The 16,111-nt window shown below is 45.5% G+C and overlaps 1 protein-coding gene across 6 annotated transcripts in view; it reads left to right on the plus strand.

Annotated features, from left to right (window-relative positions):
- Positions 1–16,111, plus strand: part of Nde1 (nudE neurodevelopment protein 1) — a 29,842-nt gene that overhangs the window by 2,549 nt on the left and 11,182 nt on the right. For 4 of the 6 annotated variants that reach the window (XM_041676624.1, XM_041676626.1, XM_041676625.1 and 1 more), the window contains exons 1-4: positions 2,075–2,201; positions 6,051–6,174; positions 6,997–7,150; positions 11,816–11,964. In XM_041676624.1, the coding sequence (XP_041532558.1) occupies positions 6,092–6,174; positions 6,997–7,150; positions 11,816–11,964 (386 nt within the window). In that variant the 5' untranslated portion in view covers positions 2,075–2,201; positions 6,051–6,091. Of the gene's footprint in view, positions 1–2,074; positions 2,202–6,050; positions 6,175–6,996; positions 7,151–11,815; positions 11,965–16,111 lie in introns of those variants that run through there. The other 2 variants (XM_041676622.1, XM_041676623.1) reach the window with 1 other exon arrangement.

The raw sequence follows: 16,111 nt of genomic DNA on the forward strand, positions 1-16,111 counted from the left end.
CATCAAGGGTTCCCACCCTGACCTCAAATTAAGCACAAACCACATCCAAACACTTGTTTTCACAGCAAGGTCCTTTATAGGCAGAAAAACGGCAGCAAATGACCTTGCATGTGTGGTTTTTAAGAAGAGAAAAAGGGTAGTCTGTGTTAGAATGAGCTAGGATGCCATAGTATATTTTGATTGGGCATGTTAGTTAGGTGATCCAAAGTTTTGATTGTTGAACTTTAACACTTTGATAGATGATTGGTATTTGATTGTTTCCTGAAAACCACTGAGGGAGGGGTGGGAGTGGGGCTACTGGAAAGATGGCTCAGCTGTTAAGAGCACTACCTACTCTTCCAGAAGACCCAAGTTCAGTTCCCAGCACCTACATGGAGGCCCATAACCCAGTTTCCTCTGGTTTCTGCAGTCATCAGGCATGCATGTGGTATACATACACACAGACAGCACATCCAACACATAAGTTAATAAATAAATGAGAACATACTTCTTCAGTTTGTTTGATATAGGCACTGGGGTTCCTGTGTGTGCCTTTGAGTTCTTTTAAGGAACTATGGCGGAGTCACAAAAGAATTAAGAGACAGGTCACCCTAATAGGAGACAGGAAGCTTTACTTGTGTAGTGGGCAGAACACTGTAAGGGTACACAACAACAACAAAACCAAAAGAACACCACAGTCTGAAGCTCCTTTTGTTAGCTACAAATCAAAATACCTTTGGCAACTTACTGGATTTCCTGTAGATTTATTTTCTCATCTTTTAAACAACTACAGGAGGCTGGGATATAGCTCACTGGTACAGTGCTTGCCTAACATGGCCAAGGCTCTAGGTTCAAGACCAGCATTGCCCCAAAATGTAAGATCATTATGCTTTTCTGTGACTCACCAGTCTATCAAGCAATAAAGTTTGGCATCTGAAATTGGGTATATCTTTACTGTGTTAAGCCTTTGAGATCAGATTTTTTTTGGTTTATTCACCGGGTTGTAAGATTACCTTGTACCTAATAGTACTCAATAAATATATTAGTGAACAATTAGGTTGTTTACTGTCAAGAATTAGGTAGGCCTAAGATCGCAGCAAAAAATAAGGCTGAGGCAAGATGCTCAGGAATTCGAGGTTAGCCTAGGCCACATATGAAAAAAACAAACACACAAAACCAACAGAGGGCTAAGACAATTCAGTTGGAGGAGCACTGCCTAACATGCCTGGAACCATGCTTCCATCGCCAGCACCTCAAAAAATTCTCCAGTTGGCACACACCCACACCCATAATTCTAACTCGGGATGTGGGTAAGACTATCAAAAGTTCAAGGTTAGCCATACAAGAAGTTAGAGGCCAGTCTGGACAATATGAGACAGGCTCAAAAGACCAGCGCCACCGTCATCTCCCCACAAAAAAACTTAGCATTGTGCCTGAGACGCATGGTCGTTTAACTAAATAACATATTGTACTTACTATTTACAAAGCACCCCACAATTGTTTTACAACTTGTGTAGCCATGAGCAAAACCCTTTTTATCCACGAGGAATTAAATATCTTGTCCCAATATCTCACAGTTAATAAGGGGGAGGGATACAATTCAAAGACAAGTTCTTTTACACTAAATTAAACTGTTTAAGAAGTTATTGTTAAAGATTCTATTTAGGGTGTAAAATTGTGGGACGAACAAGGGCCCTGTGGGCTGGGCGAAAGTTTGTTGTTTTCTATGCCAGTTTTGTCTCAGTACGGTAGTATATATAGCATTTCTGGACTTGGGTAGGGCGCTTTCAAGTGAAACCCGATACCAGGTACTCCTAAAGCCCGGGGTTCTTTGACCAACTGCACCTTTGTCTCTTCTTGGGCAAGAGCAAGAGCGGATAAATGCCACCAGTGTAAAGGAGAGGCGTGCGGGTGTTCCTGGGTGCGTGGCACCGCGTGCACGGAGCCGCCTGCACGCCCTCTCCACACTCGTCTTCCGGGCCAGCAGCCCGCACCTCCCGCGCCCCCTCCCGCCCGGCCCCACCGTAGCTTGGCGGCGACGCGCCCCGGCCTAGGGGGAAAAAGTTTCCAAACCTCGGTTCTCGGCGCTGATTGGCCGAGCCAGACGCGTCCCGAGCGCGGCAGCCAATGGGAGACGTGGGCAGCAAGGTGCGGACGGGGCTGGGACCGCGGTCGGGCCCTGTTGGCCCGCGCCTAGCCGGGATCGTCGTCGCCCGGGCGGGGTAAGTGAAGCCAGGTTGCGGCCAGGGCCTCCCAGGTCCGCAGCACTCGGCGGACGCGTCCCCCAAACCTGACCCCCAGCTTTCCTCCTTCCATCCGTGAGCTCCGCCGCTCGCCCTGGCCAACTCTGTTCCTCTTCTGCCCGCCCCTTCCCTTCCTCAAGCCCGGCGCTTCGCCAGCCCCTTCATCCCACAGTCGCTGGGTCCCCAACTGCTGTCGCACGGGTACCAGCCTGTGTCCAACTTCCCCCACAGTGCCTCTTGGGTCTCGGCCTCCGGACGTTTCATATTTCTGTAGACATCACTTGGGATCGGATAAACTTTATCCGATAAAGGGTGAGAGTGCTTACTCCACACCTTGGATGTTGGCCCAGCTCTCTAACCTTTTTGAGGTCGTGGGATGACTCCGGAGCGACTTTATCTTTTCACCAAGTCATCTCGGTTTTGTGCCAGGCTGTGCATGCTCCTGCTTTTTACCCGGAACCTTCCTAAACTTCCCTGATAAAGAAGTCTTTTGAGGCAGGGAGGAGGTTTGTAATTTTCGCTGCCTGCTGTTTTGTGTATTGTGTGCTAGGATAACCTCTTAGAACTGGGAGTCTGACACAAACTACTCTCCAAACCTAAGGTTATCTGAGCATGCACCACTCACTCCTCCCCCACACACTGGTATTCAAACAGCTTTGAGATTTAAGTAATTCCTTTTACAGCGTTCCATATGGAGTTAAATATCTGTGGCCAACCAACCCCTTTGAAGTCGTAGGGGTCTCCGATTTTTATATTTTACCTCGACTTGGATAACAGTTTGTTTTCTTGTAGATATCTTGTAGATATTGTTTTTTCTTCCAAAGTGTGTTCTGCCGTAGAATTTGTGAGTAGTGAGATTAAAGCCCCGTTCCTTCAGAGGGCATTTCCCACTGTGAACCTCTACAGCCTGCACTAGGGTTGCACCGGAGGATGGAGAAGCTTGGGATATAGTCCAACTCTCTGTGGGTGTTAAAGAAATGTTTGAAATGTTTGAAAAGACACGGAGGGGGCTCAGACCACAGTAGGAAGATTCCTTGGCACCTTGATCAGTAGAATAAAATGACCTCCAAACAACAGTTACTCTGTTTTTATTCTTATTCAAATATAAGCGCCCCCCCCCCCCCCGTACGGAGAGTGCATTCAGGCAGGGCTCAATTTCTGAACTACATCCTTAGCCTACCAAGTGTAACCCTTTTAAAATTTCAGATGCAACCAATTTTCAGCTCAAAAACACAGTTCTCACCTCAACAGAATAATACAGTTTTTCTAGAACCCAGTATAAATGACAGTGGCCCCATAGCACAGATTCGGTTACTCTTGGTTACTTGAGATCTTACTGGTTACAGAACAAATAAAGTAAAAAGTTAAGGTGTTTACCAAATTCAGTGCTAGGGTCACAGCAGGGAAACTTCCTCCAGTGGAAGCTACTGGAGGTCTGCTTAGAACAAGTTTTAGGTTTGATACAAGTCAGATACTGGGATGGGCAGTGAATAGCTTTCAAAGGTGCTGAAAATAGCACAAGATAATTCGGCTCTGATCTGCAACATTTAATTTTACATTATTTGGTTTGTAGAATCTGTAACAAGGTGCAGCCAGCCTGACTTCCTCCCTTATGGAAACTTGAGTTCACAATGTTTATTGTAAATTGTATTTTTTTTTTTTTTTTTTTTTAGTTTCTTTTTACCAAAAAGACCATTGTAAGGAAGTGTGTCAGGTACAAGTATGTTAGCGCAGTGCCCGATTCTCGCAGCGCTCTGGCACTGTCTATCCCTGTTGCCGAGGAGACTGCCCTTCTACTGCAGTGTATATAGTTCCTATTTAACGGCACCACCGTTTTCCAGTTGTCTGCTGATAGTTCTCCATGTTAGAGAATGGTGAGGACATGTCCTTGCATGTCTCCGTACTTGAAGAGCTTGAAGACAAGCTAGGTCTACTGACTCTTGGTGTGTTTTGCGACAATGACCTCTCTTCTGTAAGTGCACACTGTACCATCATCATGCAGATTTATGTGTGAATATTTGGCTCCTTTCTCGTCCCTGCTTCTCCCTTTCAGCGTTTCTGTTGTTTGTTTGTTTGTTATGAGACAGGGTATCTCTGTGTATCCCTGAATTTCTCTGTATTGTCCTGGAACTCGCTCTGTAGACCAAGCTGGCCTCGAACTCAGAGATCTGCCTCTGCTCCCAAGTGTTGCGATTAAAGCCATGGTCACCCTCCACTTGCTTTTTTGATAATTTTATACAGTGTCACACTCAGCCCTGCACTCTCTTGATCATTCAGCTCTCATGTCTTGTATTGGTTTTGCTTTTGCTTTGTGATTTACTAGGGCCAATTCCGTCTCCACCTTCTTTTTTGAAACATGGTCTCTCAGTGAATCTGAGCTCACTGATTCGGCTAGACTGACTGGCCAGCATGCTCTGAGGATCCTCCTGTTTCTACCACACAACCCTTCAGCACTGGGGGTATAGCCTAGCTTTTTACATGAGTGTCGGGGTTGAAACACAGGTCCTCGTGCCCACTGAGCCCTCTCTCCCCCTTTTACTAGGTCTCACTGTGTTGTCCAGGTTGATTTCAAACCTCTGACATGGTCTGCAGACCTCCTTTCCTGGTCTCCCAAATGACACCACTGCACCAGACTCCTGTTGCTTTCTTAGGACCCCTGGACTCTTCTCCCTTCACCTTTATTCTGACTTCTTTTTTTTTTCTTTTTCTGGATCGTTGCAGAAGATCCCCATTTTACACCTGGGCCCCCGCAGCCAGCCGTACCACCAGGCTGAACTTGTGAGTTGGAGAGTCCACCTGTCAGTATCCTCAGTGCCCCAGTGGCTCCATGTGGCAGCCAAGCAGTCCTCTGTTTCTCTCCTTTTTTTTCTTCCCTCTTTCTGGTGCCTTTCTCTGTGGCCCAGGTTAGCTTAGGATCTCTCCATCTTCCTGCCTCAGCTTCTCAGTTGCTGGGATTACAGGAGTCTACCACCACACACGGTGGGCAGTAAATTTGTTAATGGCTTTGAAAAGTCTCCTGTGGGTTTTAGCCCCTGGGTTTTCATCGGCACTACTCTTTCCCCTCCTGCTGTCAGCCTTCCTGGACTTCCTCCCCTACCCCCCCCCCACCACCACCACCACCAAGTCTAGCTCCTTCTCTAGTACTATGTATTCAGTGTCCTTTTTTCTCCTCCACCTACTTTCCTATTCTGGTTTTCTTTGAAACAGAGTCCCAGGCTGGCCTTGAACTTGCAACCTTCTTGCCCCTGCTTCCTGAGTGTTGGGTCAGGAGTACAATGCTCATCACTTTCCCATTTCACAGGTACTCAGGGGTCAACTTCTTAGGAACTCAGCCTTGACTTCCAGGTTGGATTTTGCACTCTGAGTTCTCAGATATTGCAGGAATGCATATCACAGTGCTGCTGGTGGCTTCTCAGGGACACATCTATGTCCAAACTCAACAGGGTATATACTCTGCACACCTACCCATTTGTTGTAGGTCACCTCCTGGGCAGAGCTCTGTCCCTGTGCTCACTGAGGGCTTTGTAGTAATTTACATGTAATTTGCATATTCTTCCCCCCACAAGTCTCATCGAGAGGAACAGGAATATAGATAATATCTTATTTGGAACTGAGGGTCTTATACTAGGCAGTAAATGTGGGAACATATACATAAGCCCTGGGCTGTAGCTAGAGGTAGGACCTACTTTTTATTTAGCTTTAGATTTTGAGAAAGCACACCCCCCATTTGATCTAATATGAAGTTCAGGGCTTTTAAACTTTAATTTTTTTTTTAAATTAAAGACTGTTTACCCAGAAGTCACTAATGATTTCTAAACTTTTCTCCAGACATCATGTCACAGGGAGAGTGAGCTCTTGCCCTTTCTACCATGGAGGACTCGGGAAAGACTTTTGGATCAGAGGAGGAAGAAGCAAACTATTGGAGAGACCTGGCCATGACCTACAAGCAGAGGTCAGTACTTCTGTGCCCCTCACTAATTCCTCCTGGGAGGATGGTGGCTGCCTCTTCTATAGGTCTATCATGATGTCTGAAGCTGACATTACTGACCCATGAAGAAACTAGGATCACCTTGCTCTACAGAGGCCCTTGAGCCTTAGGGAAGGCAGACAATCTGCCTAAGACCACAGCTGGGAGAGGCAGAGTTGGGATTTGAACCACAAATACCTGAGGAACCTAACCATCCTAACATCTCATTGTGGTTTCTGGATGGGTCTTTATCTATTCTTAGATGTCAGGTTTTTTGTAGGGGAGAAGATTTACCTGCGCCTTGAGATGGCTCAGGGTTAAGAGCACTTGTTCTTGCAGAGGATCTAGGCTTAGTTCCCAGCGCCCAGATGGTGCTTCACAACCATCCTTAACTCCAGTTTCAGGGGATCTGATACCTTCTTCTGACCTCCTTGAGCACCAGGCATGCAGACAAGACACTCATACACATAAACTATAATTGGAAAAGGGTAGGCTCATTTTAAAATTTGAAGCTGGTGTTTCAGTGTACATGTCTAAGAGTGGTGTGTGTGTGTGTGTGTGTGTGTGTGTGTGTGTTGGGTTTAGCACTTTGCAGTTCAGGCTAACCTTGAATTCTTGAGCCTCTTGTCTCTGCCTCCTGAATGCTAAAATTACAGTTGTGTGCTTCAATTTCAGCTCTAATTACCTATCTTCTTGTCCATAAAATGGGAATAACAGTGCCTGAATAAAGTCTTGATCCACACACGCTGCTGCAGCACAAATACCCAGCATCATTCTGTGATAAATTTATTTGCAATCCTACTACAGGGCCGAAAATACACAGGAGGAGCTCCGAGAATTCCAGGAAGGAAGCCGGGAATATGAAGCTGAATTGGAGACTCAGCTGCAGCAAACTGAGACCAGGAACCGGGACCTCCTGTCAGAGAATAACCGCCTTCGAATGGAGTTGGAGACTGTGAGGGTGAGGAGCACAGGAGACATGTCTACAGATAGGAATGTCTGTTGTATGGCTGAAGAGGCAGTCTTAGAGGGTGAAGTGACTGTAACCAGGCCACTCCCTCCTGGAATCCTGTCAGGTGTCTGTGGTTATTGCACATTTCTTGTCACAGGGGGTGGAAATTGGTGAAAAGCAAGTCACACACATGGCCTACAACCCTTCTTGGTGGTGGTCTGTACTGATTTTACAAGGCACATGGTAAAGAGAACTTATCAGAGGCTACAGTGTCATTAGAATTGCAGATTCTTGACTCAGTCAGGTAGTCCAGGCTATGACCAGCTGAGAGTGGACAAGTAAAAAATTAATTCTTCTACTAACACTGGCCACAGGTCAAATGCCACTTGCGACTCATGAGTTTCCCTTCTGGACACATGAATCACAAAATATCATCTTGTAGAACATTCTCTTGGACCATGCCGGTCATAAGCCAGTTTATTAACTGGGCACTGCAGTAGTTCTGCTTGGACCACTTGTCTGTGGTTTTGTTTTTATGGTTTTAGTTACCAGTGACCAAACAACATCCAAAAATATTAAATGGGAAATACAGACATAAACAATTTATACATTTTAAATAACTTTTATTATGGTGTAATGTTATAATCATTCTATTTTGTAATTGTTAACTTTTTTTTTTTTAAAGATTCATTTATTTATTATGTATACAACATTCTGCCTCGATGTATGCCCGCATGCCAGAGCAGGGCGCCAGATCTCAGTACAGATGGTTGTGAGCCACCATGTGGTTGCTGGGAATTGAACTCAGGACCTCTGGAAGAGCAACCAGTGCTCTTAACCTCTGAGCCATCTCTCCAGCCCCAATTGTTAACTTTTTTGTTTGTTTGTTTGAGACAGGATTTCTCTGTGTAGTGCTGACTGTTCTGGAACTCACTCTGTAGACTAGGCTGGCTTTGAACTCACTGATCTGTCTGCCTTTGTCTCCTAAGTGCTGCGATTAAAGGGGTGCACCACCACCATCACCTGGCTATTGTTAATTTTTTAGTTTGTAAGCTAAGCTTTATAGGAAAACATGGCAAACATGGGAATAACAAAGCATATATAGGGTTTGGTGGTGTCTAATGTTTTGGAGGATGCTGCAGAATGTCTTGGAATGTGTCCTCTCAGATAAAGAGGAGGCAGGCACTATGTTGCTTAAGACTGGACATTGTTGTAAGGGGCCAAGCTTTACACTGTAAGACAGTGAGAAATGCTTCTGGCTTTCATCGTCCAGAAACAAATAGCACTCCTAACTCCTGAGTGTGAGACAGTCAAAAATACTTCTGAGCTGTCGAGATGGCTCAGCTGGTAAAGGTGCCTGCCACCAAGCCTGATGCCCTGAGTTTGATTCCTGAGATTCACGTGGTGGAGGGAGAGAGCTGAGGCCTACAAGTTGTTCTCTGGCCTCTGTATCCAGGGAGTAGTTCTCTCCTTCCGTCGTGTGGGTCCCAGTGATCTAGCTCAGGTCGTCAAGCTTAGCAGCAGTTGCTGTCTCCCCAGCTCAGTTTCAAAGTTTAAAATTATGTATTTACAGGGGCTGGAGAGATGGCTCAGAGGTTAAGAGCACTGCCTGCTCTTCCAAAGGTCCTGAGTTCAATTCCCAGCAACCACATGGTGGCTCACAACCATCTGGAATGAGATCTGGTGCCCTCTTCTGTCATGCAGGCAGAACACTGTATGCATAATTAATAAGTAATATACACATATTATTACCAAGAGCTAAAATTTTTGAAGCATCTCAGAAAAATTAGGATTTCTAACTTCCTTTGAGAGATAGAGACCTGGCATCATAAGGTCTCCATTGTCCACACCAGTGAATGGGTGAGCCCAGCCTGTCCTGGTCACTGTATCCTGATACCAAGGACTGTCTCTTGCTCCTTGTCCTATGCAGAGTCCAAATTTCTTTTTTTTTTTTAATATTTATTTATTATGTATGCGATATTCTGTCTATGTGTATGCCTGAAGGCCAGAAGAGGGCACCAGACCTCATTACAGATGGTTGTGAACCACCATGTGGTTGCTGGGAATTGAACTCAGGACCTTTGGAAGAACAGTCAATGCTCTTAACCTCTGAGCCATCTCTCCAGCCCCAAGAGTCCAAATTTCTTGTTGGCCCTGGAAGTATTTTCATTTGACCCTTGAAACAGGCATGAGGAATTCTCACATTGAAGGGGCCCCAGGGCTGGAGGCTGTGGGGAGAAAGGTTTGTGGCTCAGGGAACCATAAGAGACCTTCCATAGGGCTGCATACACACCCTTCAGTTACTGAGTAATTGTATGCTTCAAGGCAGAACCTTGAGCTCGCAGAAAAACTCTTCTGGCCAGAGGCATGAGGCTCAGCACACAGACTGAGGGAAATACTGTGGAGAAAGCCTGCACACCTACGGCAGGTGTGTCAGCTGCTGCCTGTGAGGCATCAAACAACACTTACCGAGGCCTCCATCAGCTGACAGCTTTTCACAGTAAATCTCAGATGAAAGCTCAGTGAGACAGCAGTTTCCATGTCCCAAATTCAAGCTGTCGGAATCTGTACAGGCAGGCAGAGGATCCGAGTCTCCACATCTTCCTGGGATCAAGGTAAATGATCTAGGATCCAGTTTCTTTTTGCTTAAAATGTAGATACTTGCTCTCTGATCCTTGCCAGGAGACCCCAGCAGCCTTAGGATGTTAAGGCTCTTCCTTCATGTCATCTTGCAATCATTTAACAGACACTTTGGTCATTCTTTTGTGACCTCATCCCTCTCTCAGGCATGGGCACCATGATGTCATTTCCTGGCATGTCCGACTGATTCTCATAACAGTTTTGTTTCTTGAATCTAGTCAGGAAGAGGAACTAATCTCAGTCTGTCTCTCTCTCTCTCTCTCTCTCTCTCTCTCCCCCTTTCCCTCTCCCTCTCTCTCTCTACTTTCTTAGTGGCCTGCATGGAAATTGCTTGGTATTCTTCTTGCTTTAACAGTACATGCCCTAGTGGCCCTGATCTTGGCTAAGTTATTTGTTGCAGCTCAACCTTGGGCCAGGCAAGTAACTGAATCTTAGTTTCTATATCTCTCACGTAGGATCAGATAAGTTAACACATACCAGCCCAAAGGCCGGGTGCACAGTCAGCACGAGCTAACCTGTAAGGTGTGACCCTGACTAGTCCTTGGTCTTAGAAAGTACTGAGCTTCCCTCCCTTACACTAGGGAGTGTCGTGGATCAAAAAGTTAGGATGGTTGTCACACTAAGTATCCAATGTCTCCTTTTCGGAGGTACACGCAACCGATATCATTCCTGCTACTTTTCTCAAGTACAGTGCTCGTGTGTAAAGTAGGGCCATTTTGAATTGTAGCTGAGGCCTGGGCAAGTGTACACGCGGCTTCCTTTGGCTGTGGACACCTTGAATGAGGGTTGTTGGGCACTGAAGGGACCAGGTGAGAGAGGACAGGATGGCAAGTGCTAAGAGGATTAGCAGGCACGTGGTTGGAAAAGTCAGAGCGTACATACTTTGAATGACTGTCACTTACTCCCACCATTTTATGTAGTCCCAGCTAGTTTTATGTCACCTTGATACAAGCTAGAGTTCATCTGAAAGGAGGGAACCTCAAGAAAATGTCACTATAAGATCTGACTGTAGGGTATTTTTTAATGAGCGAATGATGGAGGAGGGCTCAGCCCATTGTGAGTGGTGCCAGCACTGGACAGGTTCTAGGTTCTATAAAACACAGACTGAGCCCGACAATGGTGGCGTGCGCCTTTAATCCCAGCACTTGGGAGACAGACGCAGGCAGATCCTGTGAGTTCGAGGCCAGCCTGGTCTACAGGGTGAGCTCCAGGACTACAGCGAGTTCCAAAGCTACACAGAGAAACCCTGTCTTGAAAAAAAATGTGCAGACTGAGCAAGCCTTATGAGGAGCAAGCCAGTATGCAGCACTCCTCCATGATCTCTGCCTCAGCTCCTCCTCCAGGTTCCTGCCCTGTTTTAGTTATTGTCCTGACCTCTTTTGATGATGAACAGTGATATGGAAGTGTAAGCCAAATAAACCCTTTCCTCCCCAAGTTGCTTTGGCTGTGGTATTTCATCACACCAATAGGACAACTGCTTCTCACCTGAAATTTCAGGTCTGAGGAAAGAAGATTCTGTTGACTGAGTAGGGGAGGTTGGGGGAGGAAGCGTAAAGCAGCCTTGCAGGAGTGGTGTGAAGCATAACTCAGGGAACTGAAAATGAAGGGAGAAATATTCCTTAGGATGTTGGGGTCATGTTGAGGATGTGCCTCGTTGTAGACTGAGAACCATCACCTAGCACACATGAAGCCCTGGGTTTAATCCCCAGCACTGCATAACTGGGCGTGGAAGCTCATGCCTATAGCCCTAGCACTTGGGAGGTGGAGGCAGGAAGATCGGGACAAGACTGTCCTTCGCTTCTTGGGTACTTAGCTGGTTTGACCAGTTTGGTACACACTAGACAAAGAAGATAAGATATTGTTGCTAAGGTGGGAGGAGGGGGAAGAACTTATTTTCAGTGCCTGAAGCCATCAAATGTCTTCTGCAGATAGATGGCGCTGTCCAGGAATACCGTCCCACATTTGTTGTACTGGGTGTGAACATGGTTTGTCAGAGGCTTCAGTCACCGACCTGGCTTCCATTCTGTCCTGCAGGAGAAGTTTGAAATGCAGCATTCAGAAGGCTACCGACAGATCTCAGCCTTGGAGGATGATCTGGCTCAGACGAAAGCCATTAAAGATCAATTGCAGAAATATATCCGGGAATTGGAACAAGCCAATGATGACCTGGAGAGAGCCAAACGGTAGGTAGGCGAGGAAAAGGTCTGCGAGGCAACAAGTACAGAATTGAGTGTGATGACCTTGGTGGTGAGCAAAACAAAGCCCTAATCGCATGGGCAAGATGGAGCATGTTTACTGTTTCTGGTGTCTTCCCACCTTCCTGAAGATGTGAGTTTCTGTCTGTTCTCTTCTTCCTCCTTCAGCTTGAAAGACTACCCTTGGGGTTTTTTATAGGGTGCGGTAGGACTTTTGCTTACCTGAAAATGTCTTTTTCTTTGCCTCCATTCTTGAATGCGTGTGTGCATCCATGTGTGCCAAAGGACAGCCTTGAGTATTTGAGGTTCTTACCTTTCATCTTAGACTCAGGGTCTCCTTACTTATTTATCTGTTTATTTGAGACAGGGTTTCTCTGTCTGCTCTGGCTCTGTGCTCTGGCTGTCCTGGAACTCACTTTGTAGACCAGGCTGGCCTCAGATTCACAGAGATTTGTCTGCCTCCGCCTCCCAAGTGCTGGGATTAAAGGTGTGCGCCACCTGCTGCTTTTCACCTTTATTATGCCTACTTATTTCTCCTTATGGTTAGAACACAGTGCCAGTCCAGTTTGGTTTTCTTCAGTTTATTCAACCTTTCATCTTTTCCCCTAGGGTATTAAACTCAGTTCCATTGCATGTTAATTTCTTATTAATCCTGGCATCCATTTGTGGATTTATATTTGGTTCAGTCTATAGTTTGTGGTATGTGTCTTGGATAGTTTTATGTCAACTTGACACAAGTGAGAGTCATTTGAGAAGAGGGAGCCTCAGTTAAGAAAATACCTCCGAAAAGGCTGTAGGCAAGCCGGTAGGGCATTTTCTTAATGGTGGGGAGGTCCAAGCCCATGTGGGTGGGGCCATCTTTGACCTGCTGGTCCTAGGTCCTATAAGAAAGCAGGCTGAGCAAGTTGTGGGAAACAAGCCTGTAAGCAGATCTCCTCCTTGGCCTCCGCATCAGCTCCTGCCTTCAGGATCCTGCCTTGCTTGAGTTCCTGCCCCAGCTTTCTTTAGCGATGAACAGTGATGTGGAAATGTATGCCAAATCGGCCCTTCCTCTCTAAACTGCTTTGGTCATGGTGATTACACACAGTAGTAGTAGCCCTAACTAAGACAGTCTGTGAAGCCACATTCTGAAACACACAGACATACTTGATCAAAAGCAAATAAATCACTTGGTCACACTGAGTATATTCCACCCACAGTGAGGCTTCAGCAAGGGTTTGGGTGAAGGGACAGATGGAAATTGGGACCAGTAATGCGGTTTCCATGCTGGACGGTGGTGGCGCTCACCTTTAATCCAGCACGAGAGGCAGAGGCAGGTGGATCTCTGTGAGTTTGAGGCCAGTCTGGTCTAGTCGAGTTCCAGGATAGCCCAGGCTACACAGAGAAACCCTATCTTGAAAAATTAACCAATCAATCAATCAATAAATAAATAATGCAGTTTTCCACAAGAAGTTAGTACATTTGCATAGTTCAAAACTAATACAGGAGGGAGTAGAGAATTCCCAGACTTAGTCTTATTTTTTTTTTAATTATTTCTTTATTGTGCATTGGTGTTTTTTGTCTGTATAAGGGTGTTAGGTCCCTGGAACTGTAGTTAGAGACAGTTGTGAGCTGCATGTAGGTGCTGGGAATTGAACCTGGGACCTCTGGGAGAACAGTCAGTTCTTAACCACTGAGTCATCTTTCCAGCCCCGTCTTATTATCCTTAATTATGTGTATGTATAAATGCACCTGTGTGTGGTTACCTGCAAAAACCAGAAGAGGCTTCAAATCCCCTGGAGCTGGGGGTCACAGGAGAAGGTGAGCTTCCTGCTGTGGGTGCTGGGAACCAAACTTAGTTCTTTGCAAGAATAGCAAGTACTTTAGCACTTTTAACCACTGAATTATCCTCACCAGCCAAGATGGTTTTTTTGTTTGTTTGTTTGTTTTTGTTTTGTTTTTCTTTCTTTTCTCTTTTGTTTTGTTTTCAGGACAGGATTTCTCTGCCTCTGGAGTGCTGGGATTAAAGGCATGTGCCACCATGCCTGGCTTGTTTCTTTGAATTTTTTTTTTAAATACTTATTTGTTTATTATACAATATTCTGTCTGCATGTATGCCTGAAGGCCAGAAGAGGGCACCAAACCTCATTACAGATGGTTGTGAGCCACCATGTGGTTGCTGGGAATTGAACTCAGGACCTTTGGAAGAGCAGCCAGCGCTCTTAATCGCTGAGCCATCTCTCCAGCCCAGTTTCTTTGAATTTTTAAGAGGTTTAAAACTTTTTTGTGCACCTTGTTACAGTGCTTATAGAGGTCAGGAGAGGGCATTGATCTCCTAAAATTAGATTTACAGAAATTCTGAGTTGCCGTGTGGGTTCTGGGAATTGAACCCTGGTCTTCTGGAAGAGCAAGCAGTGCTTTTAAACACTGAGCGATCTCTACAGACCCTTTTAAAAAGATTTTAATTGTATCTCTGTATATGTATATGTAGGTGTCAATGGATGTCAGAGGTATGGATCCTCTGGAGCTGGAGTTTGTGAGCCACCTGACATGGGTCCTGGGAACTGAATGGGGGTCCTCTGCAGGAGCAGTGTGGTATATAGTCTTAACTGCTGAGCTATCTCTAGGAGTTTTTGTTTGTTTATTTGTTTTTAATGGAAATTCAAACAAACAAAAACCAAATACTCTGTCATGAAAGTGGCAGGGGCTCATGAGACCTCTTTGCCTTCCCGAAGATTGACAGGTAGTTAATGGCTACAGCTGAGGCTTCCCTTCAGCGAGGCAGCACTCTGCAATATACATGCTCCTGGAAGCAATCACATTGGCTCATTGGGTCACACACCCTAAACAATGGAATAACACAGGAGGGAGTGGGGGACAGAATAGGATAATGAGTGGTCATGGCAAACATGATCAAAATAATGTTCATGTATGAAATGTTATAAAGAAATCTTTATGTATAATTAACATAGGCTGATAGAATAAAACAAAAGGCATTGTTATTCCTCCACCTCCAGTTCCCCATAACAGAACACTTTGTACTCAGAGTTGAACATCTTGCTTTTTCACTTAACAATGGGCGCTGAAGATATCTGTCTATTGAAGGACAACAAAACACCCTTGTTCATCTACTGAGGCTGACATTGGTGACTGACTTATCCAGGCTCTTGGGACTGCATGTCTTTACTGATCAGTGCCTCTGTGATAAACAACCTCCTATGATGTGTACCTGAGCAGTGGGATCCTGTCTGAGGACACACGCCTATGTGACTTGGATAGGACCAGTTTATATTCCCAGTGGCTCTTTACCAAATCCTCGTTTTCCAATTTGCCTCCTTAACACAGTGATTATTAGGCTTAGAATTCCTGCCAAATAGATGAGAAATGGACTCACCTCAGCTTTGAATTCTAGAAGACCTATAGCTATGGTATTCCTTTTCTGTTGAATTCTAGAAGACCTATAGCTATGGTATTCATTTTCTGTTGAATTCTAGAAGACCTATAGCTATGATATTCATTTTCTGTTGAATTCTAGAAGACCTATAGCTATGGTATTCATTTTCTGTTGAATTCTAGAAGACCTATAGCTATGGTATTCATTTTCTGAGCTACATTCTCATTCTTTTTCTCTCAGCCTATTTGTAGTAATAGGAGCGGTGGGGCTGCGTCCCCGGCACCCGTCCACATGGCTAGCTTATGCCCCGAAATAATTACACGGACATTGTATTCTTTTAAACACTGCTTGGCCCATTATATCTAGCCTCTTCTCGGCTAACTCTCGCACCTGGACTAGCCCATTTCTAATAATGTGTAGCACCGAGGTGCGCTTATCGGGAAGATTCTAGTCTACGTCCATCCTGGGTCGGAGCTTCATCACGTGTGCCTCAGAGAGCAGAGCTCTCGCGTCCGCCCGGGAGAGGGAAGCATGGCGTCTCTCTGAGCTCACTTCCTCTTCCTCCCAGCATTCTGTTCTGTTTACTCCTCCCACCTATGTTTTAACCTATCAGGGCCAAGCAGTTTCTTTATTGCTTAACCAATGAAATCAACAGATTGATATATTACACTCCCACATCACCTATTTCCCTCCCTTCCTCTTTTTCTCTCTTCTAATTCAGTATTTGGAATCAAATCCAGAACTAAGGTGGATCTCTGAGTT

This window comes from Microtus oregoni, unplaced genomic scaffold (assembly GCF_018167655.1).
Source record: "Microtus oregoni isolate MIOR12 unplaced genomic scaffold, Mior012 000027F_ref0000203, whole genome shotgun sequence".
Classification (NCBI taxonomy): Eukaryota; Metazoa; Chordata; class Mammalia; order Rodentia; family Cricetidae; genus Microtus; species Microtus oregoni.